At 64.5% G+C, this 26,447-nt stretch overlaps 5 protein-coding genes across 17 annotated transcripts in view; 3 read left to right on the plus strand and 2 right to left on the minus strand.

Annotated features, from left to right (window-relative positions):
- Positions 1–423, plus strand: part of FANCA (FA complementation group A) — a 37,328-nt gene extending 36,905 nt beyond the window's left edge. For all 6 annotated transcript variants that reach the window (XR_011143174.1, XR_011143175.1, XM_068955513.1 and 3 more), the window contains one exon: positions 112–423. Coding sequence is in view for 4 of the 6 variants with exons in the window: in XM_068955513.1 (XP_068811614.1) it covers positions 112–219 (108 nt within the window). In the remaining 2 variants the exon portion in view is untranslated. The remainder of the gene's footprint in view (positions 1–111) is intronic.
- ZNF276 (zinc finger protein 276) lies at positions 350–9,714 on the minus strand. Of its 4 annotated transcripts, none has more exons than XM_068955518.1 (11): positions 9,504–9,714; positions 7,436–7,745; positions 7,118–7,170; positions 6,063–6,560; positions 4,843–4,921; positions 3,460–3,540; positions 2,927–3,037; positions 2,778–2,853; positions 2,229–2,346; positions 1,975–2,074; positions 350–1,117 (listed from the first exon to the last, which is right to left on the minus strand). In XM_068955518.1, the coding sequence occupies exons 1-11, from the start codon at positions 9,712–9,714 to the stop codon at positions 832–834; spliced, it is 1,923 nt and encodes a 640-aa protein (XP_068811619.1). In that variant the 3' UTR covers positions 350–831. The 4 variants fall into 4 exon arrangements, with proteins under 4 accessions (XP_068811619.1, XP_068811621.1, XP_068811620.1 ...); XM_068955520.1 differs by lacking the exon at positions 9,504–9,714 and adding an exon at positions 8,978–9,176; XM_068955519.1 differs by lacking the exon at positions 9,504–9,714 and adding an exon at positions 8,117–8,544.
- Positions 9,715–10,005: 291 nt separating this feature from the next.
- VPS9D1 (VPS9 domain containing 1) lies at positions 10,006–16,616 on the plus strand. The gene is made up of 15 exons (XM_068955723.1): positions 10,006–10,158; positions 11,228–11,303; positions 11,610–11,702; positions 11,784–11,946; positions 12,148–12,259; positions 12,636–12,698; positions 13,242–13,294; positions 13,428–13,515; positions 13,770–13,855; positions 13,980–14,470; positions 15,498–15,627; positions 15,704–15,912; positions 15,987–16,074; positions 16,225–16,329; positions 16,406–16,616. Exons 1-15 carry the CDS (start codon positions 10,030–10,032, stop codon positions 16,479–16,481), a joined length of 1,962 nt encoding a protein of 653 aa, XP_068811824.1. The 5' UTR covers positions 10,006–10,029; the 3' UTR covers positions 16,482–16,616.
- Positions 16,608–19,721, plus strand: SPATA2L (spermatogenesis associated 2 like). Of its 2 annotated transcripts, none has more exons than XM_068955724.1 (3): positions 16,608–16,741; positions 17,798–18,104; positions 18,316–19,721. In XM_068955724.1, the coding sequence occupies exons 2-3, from the start codon at positions 17,799–17,801 to the stop codon at positions 19,378–19,380; spliced, it is 1,371 nt and encodes a 456-aa protein (XP_068811825.1). In that variant the 5' UTR covers positions 16,608–16,741; position 17,798; the 3' UTR covers positions 19,381–19,721. The 2 variants fall into 2 exon arrangements, with proteins under 2 accessions (XP_068811825.1, XP_068811826.1); XM_068955725.1 differs by lacking the exon at positions 16,608–16,741 and adding an exon at positions 17,065–17,115.
- Positions 19,722–20,333: 612 nt separating this feature from the next.
- Positions 20,334–26,059, minus strand: CDK10 (cyclin dependent kinase 10). Of its 4 annotated transcripts, none has more exons than XM_068955726.1 (13): positions 25,890–26,059; positions 24,472–24,544; positions 24,121–24,192; positions 23,884–23,986; positions 23,615–23,696; positions 23,052–23,179; positions 22,627–22,679; positions 22,415–22,484; positions 22,213–22,272; positions 21,916–22,039; positions 21,701–21,840; positions 21,243–21,295; positions 20,334–21,172 (listed from the first exon to the last, which is right to left on the minus strand). In XM_068955726.1, exons 1-13 carry the CDS (start codon positions 26,049–26,051, stop codon positions 21,069–21,071), a joined length of 1,224 nt encoding a protein of 407 aa, XP_068811827.1. In that variant the 5' UTR covers positions 26,052–26,059; the 3' UTR covers positions 20,334–21,068. The 4 variants fall into 4 exon arrangements, with proteins under 4 accessions (XP_068811827.1, XP_068811828.1, XP_068811830.1 ...); XM_068955727.1 differs by having other exon boundaries at positions 23,052–23,119; positions 25,890–26,027; XM_068955729.1 differs by lacking the exon at positions 24,472–24,544 and having other exon boundaries at positions 23,052–23,119; positions 25,890–26,049.
- Positions 26,060–26,447: the final 388 nt, after the last annotated feature.

Here is a 26,447-nt window from a genome sequence, read left to right on the forward strand (position 1 = left end):
CTCTTTTCTATTTGCAATCTGCTGAGAAGCAGCAAGACGATCTGGTGTTGCTGTAACTTGCTCTGAAGCAGCAAGACTGGCTCTAATATCAGATGCTTCCCCTGTCCCTAGTTACTGGACACCTGTGAAAAATTTGACCCGGAGATGAAAGCCACCCTCGTGCACTTCTCAAGGCCTGCTACAGCAATGGAGCTGGATGGAGAGCTGGTATTGTTCTGAGTGACTGTGGCTACCAACGCTGCAGGGGAAGAGAGAAAACAAAGCAGAAGACACTGACTGTATGGCCATCAGTGGGGATGGAGGGACGGACAAAGCTGCTACCTTTCTCACCAGTGCTATTTCTTTCAAATTACTTTGTAAATAATTTATTACAAGCATAACCATGAAGCTCTTGTTACAATAAAAAGTAGGTTACAAATTTCATTTTAGACTTGCTTTGGGCATCATAATTTTTTTTCAAAACAAAATGTCTGCTCCACTGTCCTATGTACCCTTTCTGCCACCTGAGGGCAATTTACACACAGGCAGCAGCTTGTGCAGGTAGGTAACAGTTGTGGGCCAACTTTCTTTCTACAACTGTGTGTTGGGGGGAAGGGGGACAATATAGGTGTACTGCCAAACATCCATTCCCCTTGGATTAGACAGACTCTTAGTACAACACTGCTGAATCAGATGTGAGCATGGAGAATCACAGCATGATAACAAGCTTTTTCTGAGCAAGCTGAAGCTAAATCCACTGAGTTCTTTGGGAGACTAAAATGTAGATTAAAGATCTCCACTCTGCTGTATGGTTTCTACAGGGCTGGATGGGGAGAGCTTCCCAACCCCTCTTCAGGTGGGCTCCTGCTGTGCAGTCACTTCTGGCTTTACAGCCTGGCTTTCTGCAGTCCCTGAAGTATTTAGGAGGAGAATGGGCTCTGGCTCCAGTGGCTTGGTTTTGTCCTGAGTCTGGGTCAGAGGGTGCACCATGGACATGTGGACGTTAAGGTTATGGGCCTTCTCAAAGCGCTTCCCACACTGGTCACAGGCAAACTCCAGCTCTGTCTCAGCTTTGTGTTTGGTCATGTGGTATTTCAGTGATGCACGCTGCCTGCACTGGAAACCACAGATTTCACACCTGCAAGGCAAAGCACAGTCTTAGCACCAAGCCTGGAGCTGCAAGCATAGCCAAAGCATTAGCCATTTGTCACTGAATAACCCCAGGCTTGGCGGCACAAGAACACCACAGCCTCAGTCTGGACATAGGATTTGGAGAGATGCTATAGGAGATGCTTACAGCATCTCCGAAAACTACCTAGGTTAAGCAAGCGTGCTGCTTCCCCGGCCTGCAGCTCAGCTCTGGTAGCTGAGCATTCTTTTGCTCTCTGCTGAAATCTGAAGTGCAACAAGAATAGACAAAGGCATAGGACTCCCTCAGAAGAAGAAAGCTCTGGAGCTGGAATAGACATCATGGAAGTGGATGAACATCTAAGCCTAGAAAACCTTGACTGAGCACATGCAGTACCAGGCCTGCAAAAACACATTCCTCCAAAGAGCAAAAGGAAATATTGTAATTGGCAGAGGCTGCAGAAAACAGCTCTACTTTCCAGAAACTACAGGCTCAACTTCACCTGAACTGTCCAATAGTCAACATGAGACAAATCCTGCCCTTCGATACTTGCTTTCAGACGCTATGAAAGTTGGCCACACAAGCCTCACCACCCAAGCCGGCTTGCCTCAGCCTTCCTTAGGGACTCTGTGGCTGAGAACCACCAACACCTCCTAAAGCAACTTCAGAGAAGTCTTTTCTAAATGGCACTTACTGTAATGCACAATGCAGTCCATGTACAGCCAGGACACTGGCAGCTAATGACAGAGTTTGTCATAGAACTACTCTGTGCTAAGGACAGTGACATTAAGAGCTCTGTAGGACCTGGCTACTTCTTTCCATTTTCTTATTATAACACAGTAAGCGGGTGGTCAGTGTGCACTTACTGGAGGGGTTTTGCTCCTGAGTGCCGCATCTGATGGACTGAGAGGTGTTTGCGTTGCTTAAAGGTCTGCCCACATTCATCACAGATATAGTTACGTACCTCTGCAATGGAAACACAGAAACAGGGAAAGAACCATGAATTCTTATGTATCTTAGTACATGAAACATACAAGCAAGCGCCCATGACTACCAGTGGAGTTTGAATTCCTCCCCCTGCCTCTGAATCAGAGCATGATCAGGACCTGCTGCAACACACCTGTATGAATGAGCTTCACATGGCGCTGTAGGTACCGGTCAATCATAAACACCTTGTTGCAGCCAGGATGAGGACAGGGTCTCTCCCGAACTTCTTCATGATGTTCTTTTATATGTTTCTGAAAAGAAAGGTCAGAGCTTCTATCAGCTGACTGTCTAGTAGAGGGCTGGATTTTTCTCCTGATGACAAACTTAGACAACCCCCCCCCCCCATCAATGAGATACCCCTCTTGGCAGGTTTACTCATCAGCACTTTCACTGTGAAAAAAATGGGATTTGCATCCAAAACCATCCCTGACAGCAGGGACTTTACAGGACACAATGGAGCTCGTTTCCAAGGGCTACTGCTGAGCCAGCGGCAGACTTCCAGAACAGGAGCAGCATATGCTGCACCGCAGCAGCTCCTTTTGCTTTTTGCAGCGCAGCACAGACTAAGACCACCACCTCCCACAGCGCTGGACAAGTGAATGAAGTCTGTCTCATATAAAGACTGCTCTATAACACTCAAAGCTACAGTTCAAGATCGTGAACAAATTCTTAACTTACTTACCTTCATGCCGTCTGCTCCTCTGTACACCGCTGTGCATCCCTGGTAAGGACACTTGTAAATGGTAGGCAGCTCCTCCCTGCAAAGCAGAGGACTGCCGTCAGCCAGTGTGGCAGGGCAAGGCTGCCGCCCAGCCACGGCCAGCTTATTACCTTTCACACTTGATTTTTTTTTTCCAGCCTGGCTTAGGCCCTGGCTTCTTCCTTATTTTGGGCTCTTCTGCCTTCTTTGCTTCTTTGCCATCACTTTTCTTACTGGAAACCCTCAGAGAAGGAACAAGGAAAATGAACAGCAGTTGTTTAATACTTGACATTGATTTAAATCCTCCCATTTAATCGTCCCTGAAAGTTACACCTGATCTGAAGGAAAAGCACGCATACCATCAAGTACACGCGAGCTGAGCTGCAATATTTGGTGCATGGCCCCGGGAGGAGGAACTTGGCCTCGCTTTAACCTGGTGGACAGCTCAGGGAACACATGCACTAGGGAATCACTGTTATCCCTAGGGCAGGAAGGAAGGGATGTGTGGAGAACTGAGTCCATGAAGGAAAACATGGTTGTTTGCCCAACTCTATCCTCCTACCCCCATCAAGAGAAGAAGAGGTGGACACCAGCCCCCTCCGCTCATCCTCCAAGGGCTCCCCCGTTAACCGTGCTATGTTTCCAGAGAAGGAAAGCCCCTTACTTCTTTTCAGGGTAAGGCTCAAAGGAGTCATCTGAAGATTGCATGTTTCTCTTCTCGTTTTCGTCCTCGCTCAAGAAGTCCCTGAGAGAGAAAGCAGGTGCACTTTACTAACACAGTACTTGGATGACACTTCAGCACCAATAATCCAACAGACTAGTGTCTGCAGCAGCAATACTTGTTCTTCATTTCCAGTGTGTTCATCTCCCCCACAGAACAGCATGGTAACGGAGGCTTCACATGTTCTCCTCCCCCATAATCACTGGGGTTTTATATACTTTGGGATAATACAGCAAACTGCAAAATTATTTCCTTTTAGGACTAGATCTCTGTAAGAATAATTGAACCTCTGTAAGGAGAAAAAAAAGTGGCTGTTACTGAAAAGATCTATTTATTGCTGAGGCATGTTGCAACCACTTTCTCTACTAAGAAAAGTAATTTTGTAGAGCAAAAAAGTAATTAAGTAATTAAGCTGCAGGTCATTCAGTATTTCCTCATATGTAGCAGTCACTTTTTTTTAATCCTAAACTATACAAGAAGCAATTAATTCTGAAACCACGAAATAGGCAGTCGACTGTTTTGACGTTCTTAATGTGACGGATGACAGATTTAGCTGACATCCTGAAATAAGTCTGCCCTTGGCCCTTTAGTACCATAGACTCAGAATGACTAAACCTCAATTAGCATTTATTTACAAGTCTCGCTTTAACTACCTATGTTTGGAGGTTTTAGCCAGATCTTCTGCAACTATAGCTGATGCTAGCGATCAGAAAGAACTGCTAAGCTGCCACTGTCTGACTACCATTCAGGATTCCCACCCGAATGCTTTCCCTGTGAGCAAATTGGATGATTTCTCCCAGTGCCACCTATTGCCTGAGAGCTCAGGCTTGCCTACCCACACCGACTGCTCTTCTGGAGTCCCAGTTTGGAGCCGCTGTAAACGGGAATTAGTTTTGAAGCAAGAGGAGCTAGCCAGCGGCCAGCCCTGGTGAGGGACTAGAGAAGCAGCTCTCTGCTACTGCACAGAGCCGTGCAATCCCCCACTGCCATTGTGGCAGTTGCTTTTCAAGACCAGAGGGTCCTTGAAAGAAACATGACCAGGTTTGCTGGAAGCAACCAACTAAAATGCAATAGAAAGTGCACACACGCGCACGCACACACTGACACGCAAACATCCCACTGCAGCAGAGGCGGCCGGGGAGTTCAGCGCATCAGCTATGTGAGCTGTATCACAGCTGCTGCAAAGAAACCGCTCTGCGCATCAGGTGCCAGTTCCAAGGGGCCTCCAAGGACCAGGTCACTTGTGGAGAAAGAGCTCTCCGAGGCTTGTCATTTCATACTTGCAAAGAAGACATTAAGGCTATTTTAAACCCACTCTTCTCTCACCCCTCAGAAAGGTCACTGAACTCGTCTTTTACCCGCTCATCCGTCGTTGAAGACAGAACCTGCTTCCCACTCAACTGTCCTAGGAAAGGAAGGAGAACACAGTGTGTTACAACGAAAAGCAGTGAAAAGAAACCAGCATAGAGACAGCTGCTGAGAAGGCAGTGAACGACTCTGAATTTGCTCATGGTGGCTCATACCCCAGAAGAAAGATGTGCAGCAGGACAAGTTAATGATTAGTTAAACCACGCTCTGTGTGCCTGACGTGCTCCAAGACCGTCCTCCCAGCACCCCAGGGCCTGGAAGAGTCTTTACCCTGGAGCTCCTATGAGCATCTCTCGGTTTTCCCCAGTGACACCTGCTCCACCTGCTCTGTAACCGAAAGATTCATTCCCAAATGTGTCACAACTGCCTTTTCCTTTTCTCTTTCCAGTGGCAGACATCTCACATCACTGTCAGACAGCTAAACAGATCCCAACATCTGTAATTCAAAATCAGTGTTAATCCCGAAACGTTGCTTTCCGGAAAGATGAGAGATTATGGCATTAAACCAGTGTTAACTCATCCCAAAAGCAAGACCAGGCTGAGAACTTTCCTGTGCAGCCAGAAGGGACTCCTGGGGCTCCTGCGGTTCAGCATTACCCTGCAGCCCACAGCGGGGTGGGGGAGGCCCCTCCTTGCCGATATACAGATAGGGTTTGGATTTATCGGAAATAAACCTGTGGCAAGCATGGCACTGGAGAACCAGCAAGTGCTCTGCCTTGCGTGAGCGCCGCATGTCAAGAGCGGAGCAGCAGGGACTCACCAGCCACGCGCAGCTGCATTAACCCTTGGCTCAGACAGCACTTCCCATCATGAATCTCCACAGGCCTGATAAGGAATGACCAACTCTTGCCCTCGTTGACAGAGGGGGAAATAAGGCACAGAGGCAAAGTGATTTGCTCTTTCTGTATGAGGCAACTCACTCAGGCAAACCTCGATCTGACATCATGGTCAGGCAAAGAAAGCTCTGTTCCCCTTTCCCTTCTGGTGGGCTCAGCATCTGAGATAGTGGTGATTTTCTGGGCAACCTGCACTTTCCAGCTGGGGTCTGCATCCTCCCTGAGGAGCAGCAATCTCTGGGGAGGCAATGCCAGCCCCTAGACTTCATCCCCACGCCAGGTCTCCAGATCTTTGACCCTTCCCTAGAGACCTGGAAGGAGATCGGAGGACAAATCCCTTACCTGTGGCACTGCTCAGCGGTGACACTGGCTGCGGCAGGGCTCTCTCCTGTAAAGAGGCTGTACTGTCCAGTTGTGAGCGAGATGAATCCCTGTTCTGTGGTAGCTCATTCTCCAAGCTCTGTGGCACTGATGTGGTCCCTTTGTTTGCTGGCTGCTGGCAAGGAGTTGTCCTTACTGGAGCATGCTGGGGTTTGGGAGCAGGAACAGCCTCGGCATTGTCTGCCCCTGCCCCGTTGTCAGTCAAGCGCTGTGCTGTGCTCTTGTTCCACTCCCGTTTGACAGACAAGGCATTGTCAACAAGCACCGTGCTACAGTCAGAATCCGTATCCATGATGTAGTCGTGGCCATCCCCGCAGCCCCACACGGCGCGGATGATCCCGCAGTACTCCGAGGACAGCACGCTCTGCAGGCTCGGCACCGACTGGCAGCTCCCCGCGTGCGTGTGCGTCCACGTCACCAAGCTGTGCAGGCACTGAGGGCTGGAGGTGATGAGGTCGACTGTTCGGAAGGGAGAAGCAGCGCACACGCGGTCAGTATTCGGGCTGGCAAACCGCACGCTCCGCTACACGGAGGGACACGGCTACAGATCAGGTCTGTCCCCAAGGCCACCCAGCGGCTGCACTGGATTTCCTAGCTTTCTGACAGGATGTCAGAAGGGAGATGAGAGACCCACTGAAACCCTGCAGCCAGGAAAGGGTTTTCCATGGACTGGGGTGGGGGCAGTTGAAGTAATTGGACTGTCGCTGTCTAATCTTACAGCTGAAAGTCTATTTCTGGTTGCCCCATAGTGTTTGAGAGCGGCTGGGACAGGCTCTCTCCCTGCCTGGTGCTAGAGAGGATCCTCCTGCAGAGCGCGAGAGGAGGGAGACCTCACGCAGCAAGGAGGATACAGAAGCGTAACCAACGGAACCGGTGCACACGCAGGCACGGCTGTGCTGAAGGACACAGAAACCGTCTGGCCAGCTGGTAGTTTCTGAACGTCCGTAAAAAACAAACCCTTTGCTGAGGGTATTGCAGAAAGAAATGGAAACCAGCTCGTGTGAGCAGCTACTCACCCAGACAGGAGGCACCTCCTTCTGCACCAGGCTCGGCCTGGGCAACGCTGCTCCTGCAAAACCAGAACAGCACAGGCAGCATTTCAGGGGTTACAGAGGGAACACGTCTCGCTGGAGACAGCACAGTGACAACACTGAACGTGACAGCAGTGTTTGGTTAGTTGGAAGCCGCGTTCACCCATTAACTTTTCAGCTACTAAAAATACATCTTGTCCCAGGAATTTGGCGCCCGGAAATTCCACGGGGAAGTTAACATATACAAACGCGTGACAATTTACTACTCCAAAAAACAACCGGGAACAGAAAAAGGCAACGTACTTTCCTTTTGACTTTATATGGCCCGTAGGAGACGCGTTCACCCTCTGAATAAACGTCCTGAGGACGCTGCGGCATTTGTAGAACTGGGCATGGCATTTCTTGCAGACAAACTGGGGGAGCGCAGGGTCCTGTCGTACCGCGACTCCGACCAGCCGCTGGAAGTCCGTGAAGAACACCTGATCCACGCGGCGCTGCTTCTCCGAGTTCTCTCCCATCACAGGAACCTTTCCGAAAGCATTGCGCAGGCTCCGGGAAGAAAACTTCCCATGGCAGAGGCGACAATATCCAGTGCTCAGGGCTCTGCCAATTCCTAGGAGAGAAGGTTTGAACACAATTGCTCAGTGCCTGCTGCAAGAGCACTACAGCCAGCTACGGCCCCGAGGCACCAGCACGCTGGAAGACGTTACCCTTCCTTTGATCCCAGTCAGCAGGCTGCCTCAGAAGCCCTGGCTTCAGCAAAAGGCAGGGGCGCACAGAAAGGCAGCGCAGGATGGGACCTTCTCTGCGACTGAAGCCAGTCGCCTGCTGAACAGAGGCAGCACACCATAAATTGACTGGGCTATACCCAAAAAGCAGCAAGGTTCCTGGCCGGTACCCCAGGGAGGCTGTTCCAGCCTCGATTGCCCTAATGGAGGAATCTCCTCCCGGTTTCCAGCTGCGACGTTTTCAGGGTTCACTTACACACGTTTGTGCTTTTGCCAACAGTGTCCTTCAGCTTACGTAGTTGTTCTCCTTCCCCAGCGTTTATCTCCAGTGTATTTATAGACAGTGGTCACGTCCATCAGCCTCTGCTCTGCGAGTGTGAGCCACCCAAGCTCCTAACAGCCTCTTCCAAGACACGCTATTTCTCAGCGCCCTAACGGTCCCTGTCCAAGTCCGTCCCAGCAGCCTGGGAGCAGGGTATCGAGCCGGAGACCTGCTTGTTGAGCTGCGGGGACAAGAGCGAGGCGGCCTGCAGACAGCAAAGAGCAAGGCCCGGGAGGAGGCAGCAGGGCAGGATGCAAAGCACGTGCCTTCTCACTAAGGGTTCGCTGACCCGCGTGCCGCTCCTCCCGCCTGCGACCCAGCCGGCTGCTCTCCCGCTCCCCAGCACCGCTCCTGCCCTGCGCATCTTCCACAGCCTGCTGCGTCCGTCCTCAGCCACCGCCCGGCTCCTCCGCGAAGAGCCCGGCTTTATCTCCCCAACGCAGTCTCTTCCAGGGCCTGATACAACACAGCTGCGCTTTAAACCCCATCGGAAAACAAGCAGCCAACTGACTCTGGTCCCCCTGCGCGCCTGCTCCGAGGGCCAGGCGGCAGCAGGTTCCCGAGGGGCCAGAGCCCCCGGGCGGCTCGGCCGCGCGGGGTCCGGCACGCACAGCCCTCGCCGAGCGCCGCCAGCAGCGCCCGCCTTCAGAGCCTCGCGGGTTCCCCTCGCGCCCTGGGCGGGAGGGACGCGGCCCCCCCGGCCGGTCCGGATAGCGGCGCCAGGGGCGCAAAGCCCCCGGCCCCGGGGCAGCGGCGGGAGGTGGGGAAGGCCGGCGAGCGTCCGGGCGAACTCACGAAGGCTTCGGAGGGCTGAAAAGCTCGATTCTAGGGCGAGCTCTGGCAGGGGGGACGCCGACTCGCTCCGCGGCGGACAGCCGGCACCTCCCGCCGTTGCGGGATGCTGTTATGCAGGCGCTGGCCTCCCCACGGGTGTCCTCGCGACGCTCACCCGCCGGGCCCGCCGCAGACGGACGGACGGACGGACGGACGGGGCGCAGAGGCCTGGCTGCCCTCAGGCTTTCGGTCGGCCCGTTCTCCAGAACCGGAAGGTTTCCGCCCGCCGCCCCCTTTACCGCCCCACGCAGCCGTAGCTGCCTCAGGGCCCCCAGAGCGAAAACCGCCCCGGCCGGGGGGCGGCGGGCCGGGACCGCACCGCTCCGCACCGCTCCGCCGGGGCCGAGCACAAAGCGGCGGCGGCGGCGGCGGCGGCGGCGGCGGCGGCGGCGGCGCTGCCCCCCCCCCCCCGCGCCGGGCCCGGGGAACGGGAGCGACCGCCGCTCCGCCGGGGCACCGGACCCCGCGGCCTCGCCCCGGGCCTCACCTGCCTCCGCGGCGCCGCCCAGAGCGGCGGGCCGAGCCCAAGCGGCCGCCGGAACCGGGGCCGGAACCGGGGCCGGGGCCCACCCCGCGGGCGGCTCGGGCCGCGCCGGGGAGCCGCGGGCCGCCGTGCCGGAGCGCCGTCGGGGCTCGGCCGGAGTCGCGCCGGGGCCGCCCGCGGCCGCCAGGAACCGGCCGCGCCGATCCCGCTTCATCGCCGCCGCCGCCGGCCCGGCCCGGTCCTCCGCCGCCGCCGCAGCGCCCCCTGCCGCCGGGAGGAGCCGCCGCACCGGGCCGCGAGCCGGCGGGGGGCGGCCGTGCCCGCCGCGCCGCTGCCGCCGCTGCCGCCGCCGCCGGTTCCGGTTCCGGCTCCGGTTGGGGCGGGGCGGGGGCGGCACGTGGCGCGGCGGCGGCGGCGGCGGCGGCGCGGTCCGGCGGCCTCAGCGCTCCGGGCGGCCGCCGCGGTGCCCGCCCCGCCCGTTCCCCCCCGGCGCCGCGGCCCGCGCGCACCGTTCCGGGCTGCGGCCGCCATGGCGGCGGGCGGCGGCGCCGGGACCGGGCCCGGGAGCGGGGCTGGGACCGGGCCGGACCGCGCCCTGCAGGCCGCCATGAAGCTGGCGAACGGTGCCCTGGAGCTGGACAGCGGCGGCCGCCCGCGGGTGAGCACCGGGCCGGGCCGGGCCCCCTCCCGCCGCCGGGGGGACAACGGGCCCGGCCCCTCCGGGACCCCTTGTCGTCCCCCCCCCGTCGTGCCCTGGGGACCCCTCGTCCCCTCCCGGCCCCCCCCCGTCGTGCCCTGGGGACCCCTCGTCCCCTCTGCTTGCTCCCCCCCGTCGTGCCCTGGGGACCCCTCGTCCCCTCCCGGCCCCCCCTGTCGTGCCCTGGGGACCCCTCGTCCCCTCCCGGCCCCCCCTGTCGTGCCCTGGGGACCCCTCGTCCCCTCCCGGCCCCCCCCCGTCGTGCCCTGGGGACCCCTCGTCCCCTCCTGGCCCCCCCCCGTCGTGCCCTGGGGACCCCTCGTCCCCTCCTGGCCCCCCCCCGTCGTGCCCTGGGGACCCCTCGTCCCCTCTGCCCCCCCCGTCGTGCCCTGGGGACCCCTCGTCCCCTCCCGGCCCCCCCCGCGTCGTGCCCTGGGGACCCCTCGTTCCCTCTGCCCCCCCCGTCGTGCCCTGGGGACCCCTCGTCCCCTCTGCTTGCTCCCCCCCCGCGTCGTGCCCTGGGGACCCCTCGTCCCCTCCTGGCCCCCCCCGTCGTGCCCTGGGGACCCCTCGTCCCCTCTGTCCCCCCCGTCGTGCCCTGGGGACCCCTCGTCCCCTCTGTCCCCCCCGTCGTGCCCTGGGGACCCCTCGTCCCCTCTGCCCCCCCCGCGTCGTGCCCTGGGGACCCGTCGTCCCCTCCTGGCCCCCCCCCGTCGTGCCCTGGGGACCCCTCGTCCCCTCTGGGACCCCCCCAGTGCCCGCTCTCCCTGGCCCGGTGGCCCGGAGAACCCCCCCCACCTGCTTTGGGACCCCCTCAGCCCCTGTGTCAGCCCCCCACCCCCAGCTCCTGGGCCCCACTTCGGGCCCCCCCCATGGACGCCCTGCGGTCCCCGAGCCCGGGGGGGGGGGTTATTCCCTTTGCCCCCACCCCCTGGAAACGGGGCGGGTGTGAGGCCGGGCTGGAGGGGGTCGCGGTGCCCCCCGGGCCGTGGCAGGGGACCGGGTCCGGCTCAGCAGCCCTCTCCGGCAGGAGGCCTACGCGGAGTATCTGCGGAGCATCAGCTTCATCGCCCAGGCCCTGCAGGAGGACGCGGCGGCCGGCACAGGTGCGGGCGGCCTCCGCGACACCCCCTGCCCCGGCCGGAGCCCGGGGGTCCCCGCCGGGCTCCCCAGGCCGGCGCGTGGCAGCAGGGCGCTCGCCGGCCCTGTGGAGCGGCTCCTTGTTCGGGCAGCTGCTTGCAGGAAAGACGCTTCCGTTGCAGCGGAAGAAGCGCTGCCTTGGCGGGGGGCTGCCGGGACCCCCTCGCCCCCGGGCGGGCGTGCGGAGGCGTCCCCCGCCCCGGTGCCATCGGAGCGGTGCCCAGGGCCCTGGGGACCGCGGCCGCTCTGCCCACACGGCATCCTCCGTGCAGACGGCAGCGAGGGCCTGGCGCCCGACACCCCGAAGATGCTGAAGCTCGCGGAGCAGTGCCTGGAGAGAGTCAAGTCCATCGCGGCCGCGCTCGGTGAGCGATGCTGTCCCTGCGGCGGCGGGGCGCAGCGCAGCGAGCGGGGCTCGCGCGCCCTGACCGTCCTCCCCTCCCCAGGGACAGCCAAGGCCAAACCTGCCGCCCAGGAGAGGAGCACGGGCCCCGCGCCCGTCTCCCGGCACCGCAGGGTCTTCTCGGACGAGGGGGGCAAGCTCTCTCCTTTCCTGCCGCCGGAGATCTTCCAGAAGCTGCAGATCGCCGAAGCTCAGCGCGCCAGGAAGTACGTGGGCCATCGGCAGGGCGGTGACGTGGGGGGCCGAGGCCTGGCGGCCCCCAGCGTTCGGGTGCGGAGGGACGGCGTCCGGTCCTCGGCAGGGTGCTGGGCGCCTGTGCTGAGCGCCCAAGGGCCCCGTGGCGCGCGCCCGCCGTTTGCGTACCTCCCGGCCGCCCCGGGAAGGCGCTCAGGGCTCGTTGCCGGCAGGGAGCTGACGCCGCTGGAGGAGGCGTCTCTGCAGAACCAGAAGCTGAAGGCTGCCTACGAGGCCCGGGTGGCGCGGCTGAACCCCCGCCAGGCCCTGCAGAAGACCTCCCTGGCAAGTGGGGAGCGCCGAGGGCTGGGGCTCTGCACGGGCTGGGCACGGAGCCGGGCAGCTCCCAACCCCCCCAGTCCCTCCCCGGGGCCTCGGCCAGAGTCGCGTCGGGTGTTGCAGGGCCCAAGCGGCCCTGGAGAGGCCCTGGCCCTGCTGGGGTGGCTCTGGGCCTGGGAAGGGAAAGGGCTCCTGCAGCGGCAGGGAGGTGGGGCGGGAGCATGCAGGCGCGATGGACCCCGGGCTGGGCTGGGAGGGAGCAGAGGGTCCCGCGAGGTGCCTGGGAGTTCCCCGAGCTGCCTGCCTGTCCGCATGCTCCCGCTGTGGCACGGGTGGCCGTGGGCTTTTGGCAGGCGTCACCAACACGCGCTCTGCTCCGCAGACGCTGTCCCTCCAGCGGCAGATGATGGAGAACCTGGTGATCGCCAAGGCCCGGGAGGAGACCGTATCCTTCCCGTTCGAAGAGCTCTGAGCGTGGGCCGTGCGGCTCTGCTGGGCCCCTGCTCTGCAGGGAGCATCGATGCAGCCAGGCCGGAGCAGCCCCGAGCCTGCGGGCAGCCCCAGCGCCTCTGGGCCTGCGCGTAGCCCGGGTTTCGTAGCCCCGTGCGCTGCTGCGGACACCTGTGCCTCGTCCCTGGGCTGCGCTGATCCAAAACGCGCTTTTGGGATCTGCTGTTACGGGCTGCCTTGGGGGGAAACGGGGTGGGAGAAGGGCAGATCCTGGCTCCTGCCCGGTAGGAGGCGGTGGCTGAGCCTGGACAAGCAGAGGCTGGAAGGCTCCTGCCCAGCTCTCCCCGGGCCGGCGTGGGGGTCCCGCAGGGGCTCCAGCCATGCTCGCCATGGTGGCGGGCCGTCAGGGACCCCCGGGCCGCGGGAGGAGACGCCGGGGCTGGCCGTGCGGGGTGGCGGGCGAGCGGGCTGGCCCCGTGCCGTGGTGGCGGCGGTGGCACGCAGGTGGCTCTGGAGCCTTGACTCTGCCGTGGCCCAGCTGCAGCGGAAAATGGAGGAGCGGCGGCTGCGGCTGCAGGAGGCTGCCAACAGGTGAGCGGGGCCGGGGCGTCGCGGCAGGGGGACCCCGCAGGCGCAGGGACCTCGTGTCCCTGTGCCTGGAGGGGGGTGCTGGTGGCGCCGCCCAGCAGACCCCCGCTGCCCACCGCCGCTGCTGCCCGGGCAGGAGGTTCTCCGGCAGCGTGGCCCTCACCCCCGAGGAGCAGGAGCAGAGAGCCCTCTACGCCGCCGTCCTCGAGTACGAGCAGGACCACGTGAGTGCGCTCCGGGGGCTGCTGCCTCCGGCCCCACTGGCCCGGGAAGCCTTATCCTGGGGGTGGGATGCTGCCTGGGGGGGCAGGATGCCCTTGCCTGGGGAAGGGATGCCTGGCCCTGGCAGCAGGACGCCTACTGTCCCCGTGTGCTGCTGGGGGCAGGATGCCTGCCGTCCCCGGGTCCGGGGGGAGCAGGACGCGGTGCCGTCCCGGCCCCGGGGTCCCGTCTCATCCGCCCGCGGGCGCTCTCCCAGGACTGGCCGCGGCAGTGGAAGGCCAAGCTGAAGCGGAGCCCGGCGGATCTCTCCGTGGTGGCGGGGCTCTTCTCCTGCCTCCTCAGGTAGCGCCTGGGCTGGGAAGGGGCCGGGCTGGGAGGGAGGGAGGGGGCCGCGGCTGCTTGCCAATGCCTCCTGGCGCCTGCCCGCCCCTCGCCTCCGTCAGCAGCCCCTTCCCTCTGCTTGCAGCTTCCCCGAGCACCCCATTGCCCAGCTCCTGCGGAAGCTGCAGTGCGCGGTGTATGGCCGGCTCTACCCGGCCGTCAGCCAGGGCGCTGCCGACGCCGCCCCCGCCTCCCCCACCGGCCTCTCCTTCCTCTCGCTGGACGCCGGGGCCCTGCTGGCCCCGGAGCCCGGGGGCCGGCGGCTCCGAGCCTCCCGCAGCCTGCACTGCATGTTCTCGGTGCCGGAGCACGGCCCGGCCGGCCTGCGGCACAGCCTGTCCAGCTCGCCCCTGGCCGACGGGCGCGGGCTCGAGGGCGGCTCCCCGGGGCCGGCCGGGCCCCCAGCAGGGGCAGCCAGCCCCCCGCCCCCCCGGGAGAGCTCCTTTGAGGACCTGGAGCGGTTCCTGGCGTCGCCCGAGGGCTGGCGCGCGGGGGAGCCCCCGGCCGGCCCCGCGCAGAAGGCGTCGCTGCAGGAGCAGCTGAAGGGCGTCGTGCGGGACATCCACAACGCCATCGGTGAGCGGCGGCCGCTGGGCCGGGGCGCCGGGGCAGGGGGTCGGGGCAGGGCTCTGCCCTCCGGCGGTGGGGGGATCCAGACATCTCGGCCAGGGTGAGGCAGGGGCTGGGCAATGGCCCTGGACGCGGTGCCTCCGTCACCCAGGGGTGTGGGGCAGAGAGGGAGCCCGCAGGCAGAGCCTGGGTGTGGGGCTGCTGCAGGCTGTGCCAAATTGTGGGGACCTGGGGGGGGACTGGGGCAGGGACCTGGGGCAACTGGGGCAGGGATGTGGGGCAGGGACCTGGGGCGGCTGGCCAGGGACACAGGGCAGGGCTGCAGGGCGGCTGGGGCAGGGATGTAGGGCAGGGATGTGAGGTGCCTAGGGCAGAGGCATGGGGCAGGGGTGTGAGATACTTGGGGCAGGGACATGGGGCAGGGACGTGGGGCAGGGATGCGAGGTGCCTAGGGCAGGGACATGAGGCAGGGATGCAGGGTGCCTAGGGCAGGGATGTGGGGCACCTGGGGCAGGGACATGGGACAGGGATGCGAGGTGCCTGGGGCAGGGACGTGGGGCAGCTGTGGCAGGGATGTGGGGCAGGGATGCGAGGTGCCTAAGGCAGGGACGTGGGGTAGGGATGCAGGGTGCCTGGGGCAGGGATGTGAGGTGCCTGGGGCAGGGCCATGGGGCAGGGCCAAGGGGCAGGGACAGGGGACGAGGATGCAGGGCAGGGATGTGGGGCGCCTGGGGCAGGGCTGTGGGGCAGGGACGTGGGGCGGGCACAGGGGACGAGGATGCAGGGCAGGGATGCGGGGTGCCTGAGGCAGGGACAGGGGGCAGGGACATGGGGTGAGGATGCGGGGCAGGGATGCGGGGTGCCTGGAGCAAGGACGTGGGGCAGGAAAATGGGGTGAGGATGCGGGGCAGGGATGCAGGGTGCCTGGGGCAGGGCGGCGGGGTGAGGATGCGGGGCCGGCCGGGGAGGACAGGGGCGGTCCGGCCGGCGCGCAGCCCCGGCTGAGCGCGCTGCGTAACTCGGCCCTTCCCAGACAGGCTGCTGTCCCTGAGCCTGCTGGCCTTCGAGGGGCTCAGCGCGGCGCCCTGCAAGGAGCAGTGCCTGGCCTGCATCGAGGAGGCCTTCTTCCCCCCGCTGTGGGCTCCGCTGCTGGCGCTGTACAGGTAGGGCGCTCGGGGCTGGGCCGGAGGCGGCGGCGGCGCCCGGCCCCCACCTGCCCGCAGCCTCGCCTGCCCGCAGGAGCGTGCACCGGCCCCGCGAAGCGGCCCTGGCCAGGAGCATGGAGCGGCACCGCAGCGCCGGCCCCGCCGAGCTGGGCCTGTCGCCCCGGCTCTTCCCGCCGGCGGCCGGGGCGCGGGCAGGCGGCGGCCCCGCGTACGGCTCCGCCGTGGAGGACTTGCGCCTCATCCCGCTGGAGACGTGTCCCCAGAGGAAGCTGGAGTGCATCGGTGGGTGGCTGGGGGCGCGCGGGGCGCGCGGGGCGGGCGCGGGGCCCAACCTCACGGCCGTGCTGCGCCCCCAGTGCGAGCCCTGCGCGTCATCTGCGAGTGCGCGGAGGAGTACTGCGGCGCCCGGGACAGCCGGCCCCCCCCCGCCGCCGCCGCCGCCATGTGAGTACGGCCCGGCCGGCGCGGGCACGCGCGGCCCCGCAGCTGCGCCGAGCGGGGGCTGCGGCGACGGGCTTCGCTCCCCGCTGGGCAGCGCCCCGAGGCTGCCTGCCCTGCCGGCGCGCCGGGGCTCACGGATGCCGTTGCCGGCAGCGGGGCGGACGACCTGCTGCCCATCCTGTCCTACGTGGTGCTGCAGAGCGGGCTGCCCCAGCTGGTGTCCGAGTGCGCGGCCCTGGAGGAGTTCATCCACGAGGGGTAGGTGCCGCCGGGGCCCCGCGGGAGCCGGGCGCGCGGGCGCTGGCCGTGACGCCGGCGCGCCCCTCTGCCGCAGGTACCTCATCGGCGAGGAGGGGTACTGCCTGACCTCGCTGCAGAGCGCCCTGTCCTACGTGGAGTCGCTGCGCTGAGCAGCCGGCAGCCCGGCCACCCCTCGGCGAAGCCGGACGGAAGGACGGACGGACGGACGGACGGGGCGGGTGCCGCTGGGCTCCCGGCGCTTCCCGGCGCCGCCGACGTTGCCGAGGGTCCCGCGGGGCCGCGCGGACGGACTGGAACTGCCGGGGTGGGGGAAGCCGCCGGGGGCCGGAGGACGCGGCGAAACACCGGAGGGGCCCCGGGGCTGAGCCCCCCCGGGTGCCGCCGCGGCGGGGGGCAGCGGCTAATAAAGGTGCCTGCCCGCCGCCTCCGCTGCTGCCGCCTGCGGCGCTCGGGGCTCCGGCCGGCGCGGGCTGCCCCGGGGCCCGGGGGTGGGGGAGCCCCAGCCCCGCTGCCCCCCGCCCTCCCCGGGGCCCGGTCGTTGCCTGCCCGGTTGCCCCGGGGCCGGTGCCCCGGGGGCGCCGCTGCTCCTCCCGCCCGCGGGGTGGCGCTGTCGGCGCGAGTTGGGGGGGGTTGCGGTGGGCGGGCCGGGGTTGGCCCCGCCCCTCGGAGGGGGCGTGGCGGCGGGAACCGCCCCGCACACGTCACGGCCCGAAGGGGGCGGGGCGGGGCGCGGGAGAGGCGGAAGGGGCGCCGCTGGGGCCCCGCGGGGAGCCGGGGCGGCAGGTGAGGGGGGGGCCCGGGCCACGCCCCCTGCTGGGGGTTCAGGCCACGCCCCCTGCTGGGGGATCCCCCGGGTCCCCGCGCCGCCGGGGCCGGGGAGGGGTCCCGCGGAGGGGCCGCGGTCGGGGCTGGGCGCTGAGCGCGGGGCGCGGGGGACAGGCCCGGGAGCCTGGCCTGGGTGCAGGGTGCTGAGGGCACGGGCAGGAGGAGGGAGCCGGGCCCGGGTGCAGGGTGCTGAGCCCATAGGCGGGAGGAGGGTGCAGGGTGCTGAGGGCACAGGCAGGAGGAGGGTGGCGGGCCTGAGCGCAGGGTGCTGAGCCCATAGGTGGGAGCAGGGTGGCAGGCTTGTGCTCAGGGTGCTAGGCTATGTCTGGGCGCAGGATGCTGAGGCCAGGTGCAGGGTGGTGGGCCTGGGAGCAGGGTGCTGAGTCGGTGGATGGGAGCAGGGTGCTGGGTCTGGGTGCGAGACTATGGCCAGGTGCAGGATGCTGGGCCAGCTGCAGGGTGCCCGGGCTATGGACAGGATCAGGGTGCTGAGGTCACGGGCAGGAGGAGGGAGCCAGGTCTGGGTGCAGGGTGCTGAGACCACGGGCAGGAGGAGGGAGCCGGGCCTGGGTGCAGGGTGCTGAGGCCGTGGCAGGCCCAGGGGGGAGGCCGGCCAGGCTGAGGCCGCTGCCTCCCGCAGGATGTGCTCCGGCGCGGCGCTGCGGCAGGAGTACCGGCGCTGCCTGGAGCGGGACTTGCGGCGGGGCCGCGCCGGGGCCTGCTCCGACGCCGCCTTCGGGGAGCTGCTCCGGCAGCGCCTGCGGGACGACCCGGCGCTGCTCCGGGCCCTGCAGGACGACGCCGCGGCCCTCCTGGCCAGCGGCCTGCGGGGCCGCCGCGACCTGGTGCAGGCGCTCCGGGGCCTGGCCGGCGCCTTCGAGGTGCTGGAGCTGGCGGCCATCAACCTCTACCTCTTCCCCTGGCGCAAGGAGTTCGGCACCGTCAAGGTGGGGAGCCCGGTGCTGGCCGCGTGGCTGGGTCGGGGCTGGCTCGTGCCGGGGTGCCCGGGCAGGAGGAGCCCCGGGGGGACGCCCGGGAGTCGCTGGCGGCGGGGTTGGGGCCGGCTGAGCTGCCCACACTTGTGGCTCGCGGGCGGCTGTGGGGCATTAGGAGGGAGCCGGGGCGGGCGCTGCAGCCGTGCCCGCGCTCTCCTTGCAGACCTTCTCGGGGACGTACGTGCACCGGCTGCGAGCGGCGCTCCCCGAGGCCGACCTGGCGCGGAGCTTCGGCCGCCTGGGCTACGTGAGGAGGGACGACCACCACCTCGCCGTCTCCCGGCCGCCCCCGGGGCCCGAGCTCGTCGCCGCCGCCTGTGGCTTCTTCGCCTGCCGGCTGGAGTGCGAGATCCTGGTGGAGGTGGTGCTGCGGCTGCGGCCGCGCCGCGTGCGCGCCCAAGACCTGCTCGAGGCGCGGCAGCTCGCCGGCGGCACGGAGGCCTGCGTGGAGGCGCTGCGGCGACTGGCGCTGCAGCGCGACGCCGGGGCCGGCTGCAGCGACTGCGTGGATCTGTACCGGGAGCCGCCGGTGGGCCCCGAGGACGCTGGCCCCGCGGGAGGCCGGCAGGATGCAGTCCCCTCGCCGCTGCCTGGACCCACCCCGCGGGAGCAGGGCGCCAGGCTCGGGAGGGACCCGGCTGGGCTGCGGGGTGCTCAGGACGCGCCCAGGAGGAGCTGGGACCTCGTGGGACGCGGTGAGCTGGGGCGGGAGCGGCTCCCCTCCGAGGGTAACGCCGATCCAGACGCCTCCTCTCGCCTCCTCCTGGAGCAGGAGCTCGGTGGGGCTGGCGGCTCCCGAGACGCCGTGACTGCGGGGAGCGAAGGCCCCCAGGTGAGCTCCCGCTGCTCCCCTCCTGCCCCTGCCCTGAGCCGGGCAGCAAACTGCCCTGCGCTGGGCCTGGCCCGGCCCGGCCACCTGGGTGAGCCCCAGCAGCCCCCGGCGAGCGGCAGACCCGGGGATTTGCCCCCTGCTGCCCCGCGGCCTGCGAGCGGGGAGGCACCGGAGCTGCCCTGCTACCAGCTGCACTCGTGCCTGCGCCGCGGCGTGCTGCCCTCGTACTGCTGCACCACGTGCCAGCAGCTCCACGCCGGCGCCTGCGCGGCCGCGCAGGCCTGCCGGACCCTCCACCGTGGCCAGGAGCTGCGCAGCGAGAAGCAGCAGCGCCTCTGGCTGCAGAGGACAGAGGTGGACATGCTGCTGGCCGACGGCTCCAGCGCCTGGACCTAGCTGGCGGGAAGGCCACGGGCTGGGCCGCGGCCAGCATTAACGGGAACTGCTGCTGGCTGCGCTGGGTTTCCCCAGGTGGGAGGGAACTGGGCAGCTCACGGGTCTCCAGGCAACCACTACTTGGCCTGAGGATGAGCAGCTTGAACCTCTCAACCCCAGCCCTCCCTTCAAGCGGTTGCGGGTAGCAGGGCCGGTGCCAAGCTCGGCTACCCCACAGCTGGGCAGCGCAGGGCAGCACATCCCCCTCTTCAGGCAGTAGGTCAAGGGCTCCGGCGCGCCAGGACTTGTCCCTCCCTGCTATAAACAGCTCGGTGCATCTCAGTAAAACGCGGCTGCCCACAGCACGGTGGTCTTGTTCTGCCAGGGAGGGAGTGGGGAGGAACTGGCTGCATTGGTGTCAGCAGGGCCCCAGTGGGCCAAGGTGCCACGGGGACATGCTGCTGGGCCCCAGGCCGCGCAGGGCAGCTGGGCCAAGGCTGATGCTGCCCCCTCTCTGGAGACCGGCAGGGCTTTGCCCCCGCCTCCCAGGGGTGCCAGGCCCCTCTGGTGCCATGGCCAGTTCTGCACTGAGCAGCAGCTGGAGCCCTCCTGCCCTTACAGCTGCAGGGAGGAAGAAGCGACTCACTGGGCTCCACAGGACGGTGGGATGGGGAAAGGAAGTGGGCACAGCTATGTCAGAGCAGCCCTCTCCTCCCAGGACAGCAGGGCCAGGCGCAGCTAAAAGCTGTTTCAAGTAGGCAGAGCCTGTGGCTGTCCTTGTCCCCGCTTCGCAGCGCAGGGCTGAGTGGGTGGGCGGCACAGGGGAGGGCACGGCCAGGGTACCCAGCTCCTCCCGGCCCAGCTGCGCCGCAGGATGTTAGGTGAGGGCACGGCTTCCTTCCCACCTGCGCTGCGGCTCGGCCCTGGTAGGAGGTTGAGCCCCAGGGGACAAGCAGTTCATTTCTCACCCTTGCTGTTTGCAGATACTTTTATTAAAGGCAAAGTTGGGAGTTACTCCCCCACAACAGCTGCCCTGCTGCAGGACAGCGAGCGCAGGCTGAGGGCCCTCAGCCAGCACCCTCATGTCTCAGTGCCGAACACGAGGGAGGCCCAGGGCCCCATCCCTCCTTTCTCCCACCCTGGCCAGGCAGCGCTGCTGCTGCCAGCCCCAGGGAGGAGGAAGGTGCAGGGCTGCAATCCGCCTGCAGCTCCCAGCACCGCCCCGGACTGCAGCCTCTTTAGATCTGAAGCAGCACAAGGGAGCCGACACTAAGCGAAGGGAAGCAGGTTGCAGCACTCCCCCATCGCGGTCTGGCCCTCTCACTCCATTGCAGGGCCGGCAATTCAGCCGAGCTGTCCAGCAGCTCCATGCGGGAGCTGAGCGCAGGACACGGGAGTGCTGGCAGCCGGGACAGGCTCCCCTCACGAGACACTTCACGGGGCCGATAGGGCTGGGCAGCGCAGCCAGGGCCTGTCCCAGGGGCGATGGAGCCCACAGCGCTGGTGCTGCTCCGCTGAGGAGGGCCGGGTGCCAAGCAGTGCAAGATGCAAGCCCCCAGTGGGTGGCAGAGCGGGGCAGGCAGCCTGCGCCCAGCCCAGCCCCAGGGGCGATGGCCATCCCTGTTCAAGTTCGCCATACCTCCTCCTAGCAGGGCCAGCTCCTGCCAGCTCCCCGGGGCAAGAGACGCTTCCTCCCGTGGGACGGCGGTTCAGGGCTTGCCGCGCTTCGCCTGGCTCTCCGTCCCCGCGCTGGTGGTGGCTGCTCGCTTGTTGCGATGGTGGGGGAAGGTTGGCATGAGCTCTGGCTCGCAGGCTGCAGGGCAGAGAGGAGGGTCAGGCAGGCCCAGAGCACCACAGCCCCAGCCGGTGGGGGAGGCACTTACGCAGGGGCTTCTCCTTGAAGTAGGAGCTTTCCAGGCAGTCTTTTGCCGTCGCCCTGTGGGGACAAGAGCGTTGTGGCAGACGCTGCTCCCAGCCCTAACGCTCCTGCCACCTCCCGTCAGCACCGGACGGCTCAGTGGAGCTGTAACGGGCCCTCACAGGGGGCTGGGCTCTACCGTCACGTACGCAGTCCTCACCATGGCCCACGCTCGTCCCCACCAGCCCCGGCACTGAGCTCATTCCCACCCCCAGCACCCACCCAAAGGGACCCGCCTGCCCCCAGCTTTGGGGCAGTCCCCACCATCCTTGGAGGGCGGCAGGAGTCAGCACCGTTACTTCCCCCCGGCCTGTCCCTGCGTGTCTCCTCTGTGACGCACATGACCTCGTGAGCAGGCGAGGGCAGGTTTCCTCCCCTGCCTGCCCCAGCTCCTGCCCACACAGAGCTGCGGATGGCTCTTACCGCTTCTTGGGATCATACATGAAGAGGAAGTTGAGCAGACGCAGGCCGGCCTCCGACAGCCAGGGGAACTTGTGCTTGAGGTTGTTGTAGGGCTGCTTCCGCAGGGTGTACTGGCTCACCAGCGGCAGCTTGGAGAAGCCCTGAGGGAGACAGCAGGTGAGGCTGAGGCAGGGAAGGGAAGGCAGGACAGGCAGCAAATGCGGGACAGCTCTCACCGGCCAGATGTTTTCATTGGGTGTCCCCAGCAGCTGCACAATCAGGTCGATTTGGTGGATCTCAGAGGTGCCTGGCAGCAGCGGCTTGTGGGCCAGGAGCTCAGCGAGGATGCAGCCCACGGCCCTGAGGAGCAGAGAACACACAGGAATCAGTGGGGGCAGGACCAATCCTTCCATCGATGCCCTGTGGAGGTGCAGGTTTGCAGTCCTGGCTCCTGCTCATCCCCCAAGCACCTGGCTGGCCAGTCTTGGGCCACCTCCTGTCCTCTCTCACCACCTGACAGAGTCTCCCCTTACCACATGTCAATGCTGGTGGTCTGGGTCGTCATCCCCAGCAGCAGCTCAGGTGCTCGGTACCTGTGCAGGGGAAAGCACCAATTCGAGGGGACCGTGCTAGAGCCCGAGTGAGGGAAGGTCCCACAGCATGGAGCACTACGAGGACTCGCTCCGAGTCACCCTGAGCCAGCACAGCCCCCTGCACCAACTAGCAGCTACTCACCACAGTGTGACAACTTTAGGGGTCATTGGCTTCGGTGGCATCCCATAAGTACGTGCCAGTCCAAAATCCGCTGCAACCGAGAAGCAGAGTCAAGGTCAAGAGGGAGGCAAGCTTCGCGGTCTGTCTGCATCACTGAGCAGAGGGAGAGTCGCAGCCACATCCACTGCAGGAGCTGAGCTAGCAGAAGCGACAGGCGACTCCCACGGGCTCACCTATCTTCACGCAGCCTTTATCAGTCATGAGCAGGTTGGACACTTTCAGATCCCTGCCAGGGAACAGGAAGTGCCTGGTCAGGACCCTCTCTTTCAGACTGGTTCCTCTCATGTCTGCAGTTCCACAGCGCTCTCAGGGAAGTACAGAGCCCTAGAACTCCCTGATCACTACGAAAAATGAATCTTCTTGTCTGTTGACACCCCTACTCTGCCAGGGCTCCCACGCTCTGGGTCAAAGGCACTGACTTGTGCCGCTCCCTTGCCCAGAGCTACTCCACACGCTGCCCCTTGCTCCAAGCATGCAGGAGTGGGAGCTGAAGAATCACAGAGCAGTTTGAAGGCTCAGCAGACTCCCTCCAGTCAATCTATTCTCCGTGCCACCCACCATGGTCCCTTTTCCACCACGTCTGTCCTCCTGCTCCTACCTGTGGATGATGTAGTTCTCATGAAGGTACTGCAGGCCCTTGAGGACTTGCAAGATGATACACTTCACCTGGGGACGGAAGACAGGAGCAGCAAGCCCTTGTGTTAGCAGCACCAGCCAGATCAGCCCCTGAAAGTTAAACCCACTTTGGTGCCCTAAGGCAACTGCAAGGAGGCCACATGGTCCCCAGAGTCCTCCTGCAGTTGCAGGGTCTCTCTGTCATTGTATCAGTTCCTTGTGTCCTCCAAGCAATAGCTTGCTGGCTGCCTGGAGGCACTCCCACACCCCAGCCTGCTGCTCTGCTTCCCTGCCAGGTTGCTCCAACCCAAAACTCGGCCTGGAAAGGCTCTGAAAATATGATGTGAAAGCCCGTTAAGCCCAGGCTCCCCGGTGGCCCAGGACTTCCTACTTTAACCAGGGTTTGGCCAACCCATACAAGCAAGAACAAGAGATTTCAGGGGATCACGAGGTCTGGGGAATCCCCGTGGGCAGCCAGCGCGTTTTGGCTGGAGTCACAGCACCCTCTCAAGGCTGGTGTTCCCAATAGCCCAGCCCAGCCTTTACCTGAGCCTCTGAAAAGGGCGTCTGCATGTTCTCGAGGAGGCTGGCCAGGTCCTGTTCACAGTAGCCCATCACCAGGAAAATACTGCAGGAGACAAGGCAGTCAGGTAAGCCACCGCTGGCCCTGTCACCTCCGTAGCGTCCCAGCTTGATCTCACAGCACAGGTTTGCCCTGCGAGAGGAGGCTCAGGGCGAGCAGGCCAAGAACAGCTATCACTTCTGACAGGTAGAGAGGGCAGGAGGTGATGGGAAGACGAAGGGGGTACTCTCACCTCTCCAGGTGGTTCCCTACAACCACCTCCTTCAGCTCCACAATGTTGGGGTGCCGAAGCTGCAGCAGCAGGGTGATCTCCCGCAGGCTGCTGATGGGCATTCCTGCAGAGAGCGACAGCCACGCTGCACAAGTACCTCTAGCAGGACCACACACGCTCCTGTTTGCAAGGAGGAGCCCCCATCTGCCGCCCCAATGCCGGTGCTGCAGAACAGCGGCTCCCCGGCTCCTCCATTACCATCTTTCTCGTTGTCCATCCGCACCTTCTTCAATGCCACAGTTTCATCTGTTAGGGTGTCCCGGGCACGGTCTGGAACAGCACCGCAGGCCACACATTCAGCACCAGAAGGCAAACACTGGTTTTATCATGAGCCAGTGCAAACCCCCACTGACAAGCCACCTCTCGGCCTTGGGCATGCTGACAGCAACCTCAGCCCCAACCCATCACGCTCCCACTCCCACGACGCTGGCACAGGCTGCGACCTGCAGCTCGGCAGTGCTTCCACCCAGAAAGGCATGCCGCTGGCTCTGTCCCAGGGGACACGCGTCTGCAACAGGGCCCAGAGAGCGCAGCCGCTGCAGCACTTACACACTATGCCATAGGTGCCCTCCCCGATCCGATTTAGCTTCTCGAACTCTTTCACGCTCCGACATCTTCCCAGCTGGAACCAAAGAGCTGCATCACAGACCTGCTTTGCCCCAGGGTGGGAGCCATGTTCAGGGCAGCACTCAACACTCAGAGGTTTCTCATGAACCTTCCTGCTGAGACCCAACCTTGCTGGCAGACTGACACATTAAGCCATGGCCCTAGCTATCATCTGGCAGGTGCTTAAGGGCTGCAGTAGAGTGGTGCTGCTCTGGTACTTAGGGAGCAAACCAGGGTTTCAGAAAGGCCATGGGCACTTCAGCTTAACTAGAGGATGGTGACAGGCTGGCTACTTTGATGCTTTCCACATATAGCTTCATGACAGCAAACCAAGCCTGCTGCTGGTCCCCACCAGCTACCACTGGAGAGATGTTCCTGTCCCCAGCACATGCCATCTCCCAGCCTGCCCCACGCCCATAGGTCCAGTCTGTACTCGCCCGTGGAACCCAGCACCCTGTCCGCTCCCAGACCACCTTGGTAAAGGGCGAACCTCACCTTTGCAACAGCCCCAGCCTCTGCCCTGGGCTATGACTGAGGCAGGACACCTCAGCCCACGAGTCTGCTGGGGGTGGGGACAACCCAAGCCTCTAGACAGGTCCCCCATCAGATCTAGAGACACTTTTCACATCCAGTGACCCAAGGACCCCCTCCTCCCCTGACCACCAACCCAAAGACATCCTCCTCCTCTTCAGCAGATTCCCCTCAAAAGCCCGCAGATCTCTGCTCCTTCTTATATCATGGGAACACCTCTCTTCCCCAAACACCTTCAGATGTCCCCAAAAGCCAAAAAACCTTTCCTCCTTCTCACCTCTCCCCAAAGCCCAGGGACTCCCTATTGGACCTCCCCAAAAGCCCATGGATCCCCAAATGCCCCTGGATCGTCCTTCCTCCTTACACCCCAGAATCCCACCTCCTCTGCTTCCTCAGACCCTGAGCTCCCCCCCGCAAAGGCTCAGAGACCCCCTAAAAGCCTCCAAATGCTAGGGCCACCCAAAATCCCTGAGATCCCCCACTCTTAGTCTCCTCACTCTTAGCCTCCCCACAAAGTCCAGGAACTCCCTCAGCCTTCCCCAAAAGCACAGAAAAACCCAAAATCTCAGGGATCCCCCACCCCTGCCCCCCAAGAGTTCCTCAGACCCCCCACCTCCCCCGAAAGCACAGGAATACCCCTCCTCAGACCCCCAACAGCCCAGGGACTCCTCAGACCCCCGGCCCCAAGCCCAGAGAAGCCCCATCAGGGCCTCCCAACGCCCAGAGGCCTCCCTGCTCCTCAGACCCAGGAAGACTCTTCCTCCCCAGACCCTACTTCCTTCTCCAAAAGCCCAGGGACGCCCCACAACCCCCGCCGCAGGCCCACTCACCCGGTCCCCGGCCGGCACCTCGAAGAAGCCCTCTCCCCGCAGGCGCCGCAGCCGCAGCGGCTCCGGCTCCCCCTCAGCAGCCCCCTCCGCCATACTTTCCGCCGGGCCCGCCCCCACGCATGCGCCGTGACGCCACTTCCTGCTGGGCCGGCCTCTGCGCATGCGCCCTGCCGTATGCCCGCAGCAGGGCCCGTTCCCACGCATGCGCCGCACTGCCCACACAACGCGGAGCCCACCCTTACGCATGCGCAGAGCCGCCTGCCCGCCCCAACCCCTGCCCTCACGCATGCGCCGCGAAGCTCGTCTGCAACAGAGCCCGCCCCCACGCATGCGCGGTGCCACCGGCCCCTGGCAACCGTTGCTAGGCCCGGCGCGGCCTGCGGCGGCGGCTGCCGGTGCAGGCCGCGGCGCCGAGCCCGCCCCTCCGGGCACCGGCAAAAGGGCCGCGGGGCCCGGCGCGAGGTGGCGTCGCTCCCGGCACCTGCCCCCATCCCCGGCCTCTGCCCCGCCTCTCACAACGGGGTTCGCCGGGCTCCTGGTGCCCGCGGAGGGCGGCGG

This window comes from Struthio camelus, chromosome 10, assembly GCF_040807025.1.
Source record: "Struthio camelus isolate bStrCam1 chromosome 10, bStrCam1.hap1, whole genome shotgun sequence".
NCBI lineage: Eukaryota > Metazoa > Chordata > Aves > Struthioniformes > Struthionidae > Struthio > Struthio camelus.

Coding starts and splice junctions, on each gene's coding strand:
- ZNF276 (XM_068955518.1), bottom strand. CDS start 9,714: ATGAAGCGGGATCGGCGCGGCCGGTTCCTGGCGGCCGCGGGCGGCCCC. Junction 3,541..4,842: donor TTCAGTGACCTTTCTGAGGG/GTGAGAGAAGAG, acceptor TTTCTCTCTCAG/GGACTTCTTGAGCGAGGACG. Junction 1,118..1,974: donor TCAGGAGCAAAACCCCTCCA/GTAAGTGCACAC, acceptor TTTGCCTTGCAG/GTGTGAAATCTGTGGTTTCC.
- VPS9D1 (XM_068955723.1), top strand. CDS start 10,030: ATGGCGGCGGGCGGCGGCGCCGGGACCGGGCCCGGGAGCGGGGCTGGG. Junction 10,159..11,227: donor ACAGCGGCGGCCGCCCGCGG/GTGAGCACCGGG, acceptor CCTCTCCGGCAG/GAGGCCTACGCGGAGTATCT. Junction 13,295..13,427: donor CTGCAGGAGGCTGCCAACAG/GTGAGCGGGGCC, acceptor CTGCCCGGGCAG/GAGGTTCTCCGGCAGCGTGG.
- SPATA2L (XM_068955724.1), top strand. CDS start 17,799: ATGTGCTCCGGCGCGGCGCTGCGGCAGGAGTACCGGCGCTGCCTGGAG. Junction 18,105..18,315: donor AGGAGTTCGGCACCGTCAAG/GTGGGGAGCCCG, acceptor CTCTCCTTGCAG/ACCTTCTCGGGGACGTACGT.
- CDK10 (XM_068955726.1), bottom strand. CDS start 26,051: ATGCGCAGAGGCCGGCCCAGCAGGAAGTGGCGTCACGGCGCATGCGTG. Junction 24,193..24,471: donor GGGCACCTATGGCATAGTGT/GTAAGTGCTGCA, acceptor GTGCTGTTCCAG/ACCGTGCCCGGGACACCCTA. Junction 21,296..21,700: donor ATGTATGATCCCAAGAAGCG/GTAAGAGCCATC, acceptor TTGTCCCCACAG/GGCGACGGCAAAAGACTGCC.